We start from the raw sequence: 8,602 nt of genomic DNA on the forward strand, positions 1-8,602 counted from the left end.
ATCAACACTCCTAAAGCTTGCACAGTCCTATACCACTTCCTGGGTCGACATTTCATTCAGTAACATTAGGCAGTTTTGATTTATATGCTGTTTAATGTCGATGATCGCGTTATTTGACTGCTTTCATATGCTGTCGCTCGTTTCTGCTTCTTCACATGTCTTTTGATCAGGAGATTAAATACTCTTTCAGAAGACGTGTCATAGCATCCCCTACTGTATAACAGTGGAAACATGGAAAGCCGTAAATTTCCGTTAATGGCGGGGAAGCGTTGTCTCATAAATGACGGAAATTTCCATCAATGGCGGTGGAAAGAGTTTAGTCTTATTATACCTCAAGTCCTCCTAGGTGTACATGACATTCTTCTTTCAGACAAATACAATAGGAGTTATATTAAAAAATGTCCTGGCTCTTCCAAGCTTTATAATGGGAGTGAATGGCTGTAAAATATTTGAAGCCCAAAAAAGTGCATCCATCCATGATAAAAAATACTCCACACAGCTCCGGGGGGTTAATAAAGGCCTTTTGAAGCAAAGCCATGGGTTTTTGTAAGAAAAATACCTATATTTATAACTTTATAATCTAAAATAACTAGCTTCCGGCAGACGACCATGCGCATACTACGTAAGTCAACTTGCGCCACAAGAGTAACCCGTAACGCATGTATGACGTAGGATGTAGGAGTATCGTAAGCTTAGACGCCTCTCGCGGTTTAAACAAATAGGACTGTGCAACAAACTGAAGCTCCTTTTCTATTATATAGAAATCCTCCAACATTTCTCTTCAAAATTTCTAATTTTTGTTTTGCTCTTTCCTCTGAGCTTCCGCGTTCGTCATTACATTGTGCGTCGGTTCAGGGTTTAATCTTCCACCGTAAATCAGTGCGTACGGCCGTCTGTCGGAAGCTAGTGATTATAGTTTATAAAGTTTTAAATATGGGTATTTTCCTTACACAAACGCATGGCTTCACTTCAGAAGGCCTTTATTAACCCCCTGGAGCCATATGGATTACTTTTAGAATGGATGGATGCACTTTTTTGGGCTTCATATTTTTCAATTTCCATTCACTCCCATTATAAAGCTTGGAGGAGACAGGACATTTTTTAATATAACTCAGATTGTATTCGTCTGAAAGAAGAATGTCACATACGCTTGACACACAGGATGGCTTAAGGGTGAGTAAATCATGGGCTAATTTTCATTTTTGTGTGAACTATCCCTTTAAGAGAGAATAATAGATCAGAACATATATCTGGAGCATTAAGGTTGCATAGCCTATACATTAACATTGCACAATACTCTTAAAGCACTTTTAAATTGTGGCTTATATAAATTTCTACATATACCAATTTATTTTAATATTAAAATAAAGTGATGCAGCATCATTAAGAACTCATTAATCGCCCTGAAGGTCACTGTGTAATTCGCATCCTGCTTAAGACATGTTAGAGTAATCATTTAAATAACTCTATGAATTCACTTAGAATTACAAATAATGCAGAATTAAATCATTAATCTAAATCGAATCTCATTGGGAACTGAATTGAATTGTTCTGAATTAGCATAAATTGTTCTGGAATCGATTAGAAAACCTATGAATCGTGGAACCAATTAATTTGCTGTCTACCCAAAGATGCACACCCCTTTTCTCATATGAACCTAGTTAAGAGATTGAGGTTTAATTATGTATGTATTGAATGTTCATCTCATGTGACGGTGCTTATTTCCTTCTTTTTGTGCAGATTACAAGACCTGACGATATATAACCAGGAACGTACCATTACGGTGAGGGGAGGGGTGGAGGAGTGCTGTAATGCAGAAATGGAGATCATGAAGAAACTTTCAGAAGCCCATGAGAATGATGTAGCTTCACTTAATGTAAGTAAATCATAGCTTAGGTTACAGTTTACTGGTGGATAGATGTTAGTTTGGGATATGCCTATCAGTTGTTTCTAGAGATATGAAGTCGACTTGATACTTTTAGAATAGAGTTTTATTCATAATTTGTTATTAATGCTATTTCTTTTTGTTATCTCTTCCTAAACACCTTAATCCCATAACCAGATACTTGTTTATCTGTAAAACATGGAAAAATACCTTTACCTACCACACTTTGAGCAAAAATTGTATTATTATGATTATTAAACCTCAAGTCTGAAATATATATATTTTTTACTCAATATATTTTGTCAAAATAATTTGTTCAATCTATTGACGCCCTATTTAGATATGAAATATAAAGAGTTATGAATGTGAATGGACATGTGCTCCAAACTGTACTGTTTGCTACTCAGCGTGTTTTGATTGATTCAAATCTAACCTGACCTGAACTGACCTCTGTGCAGTTATGTGGAAGTTTGCGCTCTATGAAAATCTGTTGAGTTGCTGTCAAAAGTAAAAACCCATGTTTGTAGAACTGTTAAAGGAGAACTTGGCAACTTTTTTAACTTAATAAAACTGTCTAGAATTCATTTGAATGGTTAAACAACCTGTTCTGGTGATATTGGTGACTTTCCCCGCTCCCCCCAGCGTTCCCAGGCGGAAAACCAACCTTGCAACTTGGGGACTACCGTCCCGGCAAGATAAAAATTGGAAGTCTCGTGAGAAGCGAGAACGAGAACGAGCGCGAAACACGAATTGCTTTACGGCAATTCGACATAAACACACACGCATGTATGATGTATTACCAGATTACCCACCTCGGTAGACATAGCTCCACACGATACAGTTGGCTTGCTCCGATCAAAACAAACGCACATGAGCAGCGGTAGAGAGGGGGAGGAGGCCACCGCAAGTGAGTTTTTTACGACCGTGTTGTGAAATACACGCCCCCCCACAGCTGTAGGGGGAGCTCGTGGGGAAAACATGCGACAACAAAAGGAAAAATCAGCGAAGAAGTGACTAGAGTTCGCTAGAGTTGCCGAGTTCTCCTTTAAACTGTATTTGATTTGAAAAACGTGTAATTATAAACCTACATTGTAGAAAAATACCTTTTTCCAATCTTGTCCTGGGATTGAATGCAGTCAAACAACTACCCAAAGAGTTTCCTGTGTTCTTTTCTGTGTCATCAAATATTTGTAAAAAAAACCACATAAAATAACATTGTTGAAACAAGATCCAGTTTTACGGACACAGATCTTCCAACATACACAAATATAGAGTGACGTACAGTATGATTTTGGAGAATTATATTCATTCAAATTTGAATGCTCTAAACAAGTAACACTTTCCAAGTAAATAAATTCATGGACTTGAACTATTGATTTAAGTTGAATTATTTATTATCATTATTAATTATTGAATGATTGATTATTGTATCTTGTAGAGTTGACTTATCTTAGAGCTTGTGCCTGTAAAATAGAAAACAGGCAGTGATTATCAGGCAGAGTGTGGATGTGAATTGGCGTTAACTTAATTTGCTGATTCAGTAACTGTTTGACTCATGCTCATGCCTCACTGAAATTGAGCAAGACTGATTTATTTCACTCGCTCATAAAGGCTCACCTATACTCTTAAGATTCACATCTCTCTCCGTATTGGTTTCAGCAGCAGACTAACATGATGCCAGGTCTAAACATGAGTGCATTAGGGATCTTCTCCTCTGGCTTGTCTGTTCTCCCCCCAACCTCTGGTCTGCGTGGATCTCTGTCCACCCCTGCCAACTACAGCCCCCTGCTGGTGAGTATCAGGATGTGCTGTATCAGGACACTTGACTGCGAATGACTTTACAAAAGAATGTGCGAGGTGTAAAGGGTGTGTGGGACAGTGAATTGTCTTTCATCTTAGTGTGTATTCTCTCTTTGTAATTTCGGGTTACATTCATCTCACCACATGCTATGGGTGTATGTTTGCCATCACAGGGACCCTCTTCAGTAATGGGGGGCATGTATGGGGTTCCCTCCTCTGGAGCATTATCTCTTCAGCAACTGGTGAGTACTTGTTATTAAATGTGTATCTCAAAAGAACTCTTAATTTTTTTCTTACTTTGCACACTACTGTATATTGTGACAATCTGAACCTCCTGAGAAGCCTTTCAATTAGAAAACATATGTTTTTATCACTAGATAACTAGTTTGTGACACACTGAGCTGCCATGTTTTAAGCCATTCAGAATACATTAGAATGTCTTTTAAATTCCAGCTAAGTTCCTGAATTTGACTTGAAGCATCAAACGGATGCACAATTGCATTCGAATTTGAAATTGAATTAAATCCATGCAACTGTTGTAAGTGTAGTTTTTAAAAATACCTTTTATTTTTCTGCATGAATTATGCATGAACATGTTTATATATGGCTTATTTCCAGAAACATTAGATGATATTAATAATCAAAAGTTTGTATTTGAATTTGTAGAATGTAAAATTTATAGATATTTCATTATATTTACGTAATTAACTTTAAAATAAAAAAGGTTATAATTAAAGTTTTAGTAACACTTTACAACAAGGTTAAATTTGTTAAGATTAGTTAAAGCATTAGCATTGAATTAACCATGGACAATACTTTTACAGCATTTGTTTATCTTGGTTAATGTAAATTTCTGCTTGCACTATTATATTAGAATTTTAACATAATTTTATCATTTAAAGACCCCCCCCCCCCCCCCCCACAGACACACACACACACACACACTCACACACTTTACTTTTTGTCCAATTTCCACTATACATTCTAATGAAGTTAACTCCAACAAAACATGTGTTTGTTGAGCTGGTTTAATGGAATTATTTTGTGGCTGTTGAATTTCTTTGCATTGCTATTCATTGAAATCCTCTATTCAATTTAAATTCCATCTCTTTAAAGTTTGTATCATGTTATTATTATAAAGGGTATTGTTAAATCGTCAGTTTTGTCCAACCTTGTGAAACACAACTGAAAACTATGCAAAAATTATTTCCCAATTTTTAGACTTTTTGAAAGACATGTATTTATTATGTATTTGATGTATGCATTTTAATGTCTTTGAACCTGCCACCAGGTTCTGAGGTTTTGTGGGATATGTGTGTTCTATTATTATTTATACACCTAAATAATCCTAGTATTTAGTTATCCGGTTATCTCTGTCTTTTTCTCTGCTCAGAGAAAATCTAAGCAAAACAAATAGTAGGATCGAACTGAATTGACCTGAAAAAATTATAGATCTTCTATAGATCTGCTTTTTGGTTAAAATAGAAGTTGTATAAATGAAATAGTTGTTTTCTGTTTGAACAATTTTGTGAAGCCAATGCTGTTTACTACTGTGAAGCTGCTTTATTGTGAAGCAATCTGTATTATAAAAGTGCTATATAGATAAACTTGACTTGACTACTAGGAGTAAAGGGTGTCTGTGTGTGTGTTTCAGTCTACTGAACAGGAAGTGGTCTATCTTTTCATCCCCACTCCAGCAGTAGGAGCTCTCATCGGGAAGAAAGGGCAGCACATTAAAGAGCTGGCACACTTCGCTGGAGCCTCAATAAAAGTGAGACACATGCTGATCCCACTACAGTTGTGAACAGTAACCAGTTTAGCATGAGACTTGAATGAAAGATTAGAGTGGACCAGATTGTGTTCTAAGCTGTTTTTCCGGATTAAGAAAACCTTCAAAATTGGACCAAAATCAAAATTATATTTAGAGTCAGTGTGTTTAAATTAGTTTAAAACTAAATGTGCTGGTAAAGAATTGAGGGAATATTGGTGTCAACAAAGTACTTGGACTGAAACATTTTAAAACTTCTGCTTAAGACCATAATCTTTGCTTTTAAACATATTTGTCAAGTATTTGGTGCCACTTCAGCTACTGTAGCAAGGCTACCAAATTGGAATAGAAAAAGAATAATGAAATGCGTCAGGAAAAGAATTAATACTTGTATCATACAGAGAGGACACATGTAAGTTTGCACTAGATAATCAGTTGCACAACAAGAACACAAAGCAATTATATAACACATTATTTAATAGCTGAATCTTCATTGCTTCAGTGACAAGCTATATAGGTTGTTTAATGGGCTTCTGGTAATCACCTTACAAACTCTTAAACAGCTAGTGTATTTGTATTGTATCAAGGTTTCACTGACACTTCTAGCGGTTTAAGTTGTCCTTTATACTCAAATACTTAAATCAAGACACTGTTTTGTGTCACTGCAGATTGCTGCACCAGACAGTCCTGATGAGCCTGACAGGATGGTCATCATAACCGGACCACCAGAGGCTCAGTTCAAGGTAAAAGCCATAATTCAGTCGTTTATGCTACTGTTTTTCAGGATACAGATTTGATCAGGCAGGACCCTGCTCAGGGTGTTTTACATCGATCTCTATATTCATCGCTCATTTCTCCTTTACTCATCTGTGTATGTGTGACTGTAGGCACAGGGAAGGATATATGGGAAGTTGAAAGAGGAGAATTTTTTCACAGCTAAGGAAGAGGTGAAGTTGGAGGCACATATAAAAGTACCTTCATCCGCCGCCGGTCGAGTCATCGGGAAAGGTGGAAAAACGGTACGTGTGCTTTGTGAACGTGTGTTTACACATGGTTTTAACATCTGTCTCGGGTGATCCAATCACAAGTCAAGTGAGTCAGATTGCTATTTACACCTGGTAGTAACATACATCTGTCACCACTTGTGAGCGGATTTCGAGGGACTACGTGCATACTACGTGTTACTGCATGTTGATCAAAATAAAAATAAACAGCACACCTTGCTTTCAAATGTATTTCACAATCTTGCTACAAACAGGATTTAAAAATGTCATATATGCTTATTGTCATTTTAGTCTGGTTCTTTCATGAAGTAAACCTCAGTAGTTGCTGCTGGTCAACATCATTGCACATCTTTAGTTTAAACCTATGAAACACTTGTGATTTCAATGTTAATATCAGGTCTAAATGGGGTCTGTTTGTCTAATCTCTGACCTCTTACCACCCACAGGTCAATGAGCTACAGAATCTCACCAGTGCTGAGGTCATTGTACCACGGGACCAGGCACCAGATGAGAACGATGAAGTGTTTGTTAAGATTATTGGACATTTCTTTGCCAGTCAGGTATGTTTTTGATATTACTCCAGGCCTTGGTTACACTTTTATTTGAGTCTAAAACACCAGTGTCAAACCAAGTATTGTTTATTGTTTTTCATATTCCATCATCATTTTTGTCCATCCATTAAAAGTCCACACAACCCATAAAGACATCACAAGTAATCTATAATCAAGCGGTTTAATAAGTCTTAAAGTATTTTAAAAGAGACACAATTGTCTTAGTTTTGGCTTTTATTCACATATAAACCTTGATCAACGCACATACATAGAGCACATACTTATGGTAAACAAGTTCAAACATGTTTGCTTGATGCACAAGAACCAATATGATTTGTACTTTGTATGAGTTGACGTGTCACACAAGCACGTTTAAGCTTCCACAATAAGGTTTCTTCTCATGCATCAAGCAAGCACAGTTGAGCCTCCTTTTATCAAATTTGATGTGCTTTATGTATGTGCAATGATCAATGTAAGATTAAGTCTATAAAGTGTGGTGGAAATTAACTTTCTTTACAACAAGTATTGGTTGTAGTGCTTAATCTAGCAACTGAGTACAACTATTGGCTGGTCCTAGATAATTACAAAGCATCATCAACATGACATAATTATTATTCTAGAGATTCTTTTTTCCAATCTCAATATCAACTTGTTAACAAACCACTGGCACTTTTGACTTTCCTCTTTTAGACTATTTATTTTATAGATTGCTAGGCAGAGACAGGTGTGCTGCTTTATTTATATTTTGCATAATTTGTATCTTTTTCATTCAGGTTCTTAAAATATTAGCTGATGTAAATGATGTATTTGCATGTGCACTCCAGTCACCTTTGGCTACGGTGTGTTTGTTTGCAGACGGCCCAGCGCAAGATCAGAGAGATCGTACAACAGGTTAAACAGCAAGAGCGGAAACACCAGCAAATGGTGCCAACATCCTCACAACCATCAAAATGATCAGCAGATGCCAGCAAGCAGCAGATAATGAATGTAGCTCATGCGAGGACAAATCGAAATCAACAAAAGAAAGAACGAATTAAAGAGATAGACAAAGGGAGAGTGAGACCGAGCGAGAAACATAGAGAGACAGAAGCTGACGAAGAGGACCAGCAGTAAAAAAAAAAAAACAACCAAAGAACTTAAAGCACAAAAACATTTGGTCGTGTGGATATGAATGAACCTGAAAGGTGATCGAGAGTGTTGTCAAGTCAGATAGATCTTCTTATGAGATGGACCTGATAATTCTTTGAGCTCTTTTTATTACTGATTAAGCTGATGTGAGAATGGATATAGATCAGACAGCTACATAGTGTCGGCCCAGATCCGGCCCATATCTGGAACAGGTGGAATCCACATGTACCAGATGTGGCCCGGATCTGGGCCGGCACTATATTGCTGTCCAGGGAGGATTTGTGTACTGTGATGAGAGTGCTAGATGAGCTGAAGGCACACTGCAGGTAGATTTCTTAGAGACTTGCAGGTCTAGTTGTTCCATTATGTCTACTAATTTATTAAAAGATATAGGAAAATTGCACAGCAGTATGTTAATAAGATTCTAAAAAAAAAATCTTTAGGTTTATTCATCAGAATTTTCTTT

General features: G+C 36.8%; 1 protein-coding gene across 8 annotated transcripts in view; it reads left to right on the top strand.

Annotated features, from left to right (window-relative positions):
- Positions 1 to 8,140, top strand: part of igf2bp2b (insulin-like growth factor 2 mRNA binding protein 2b) — a 42,203-nt gene extending 34,063 nt beyond the window's left edge. For 4 of the 8 annotated variants that reach the window (XM_079851892.1, XM_079851895.1, XM_079851893.1 and 1 more), the window contains 8 exons: positions 1,741 to 1,876; positions 3,545 to 3,676; positions 3,859 to 3,927; positions 5,340 to 5,456; positions 6,122 to 6,196; positions 6,341 to 6,472; positions 6,904 to 7,017; positions 7,864 to 8,140. In XM_079851892.1, coding sequence (XP_079708018.1) covers positions 1,741 to 1,876; positions 3,545 to 3,676; positions 3,859 to 3,927; positions 5,340 to 5,456; positions 6,122 to 6,196; positions 6,341 to 6,472; positions 6,904 to 7,017; positions 7,864 to 7,962 — 874 coding nt within the window. In that variant the 3' untranslated portion in view covers positions 7,963 to 8,140. The remainder of the gene's footprint in view (positions 1 to 1,740; positions 1,877 to 3,544; positions 3,677 to 3,858; positions 3,928 to 5,339; positions 5,457 to 6,121; positions 6,197 to 6,340; positions 6,473 to 6,903; positions 7,018 to 7,863) is intronic. The other 4 variants (XM_079851896.1, XM_079851899.1, XM_079851898.1 and 1 more) reach the window with 1 other exon arrangement.
- The last annotated feature ends 462 nt before the right edge of the window (positions 8,141 to 8,602 follow it).

Source organism: Squalius cephalus (genome assembly GCF_949319135.1).
Source record: "Squalius cephalus genome assembly, chromosome: 2".
In the NCBI taxonomy this organism is placed as follows: Eukaryota; Metazoa; Chordata; class Actinopteri; order Cypriniformes; family Leuciscidae; genus Squalius; species Squalius cephalus.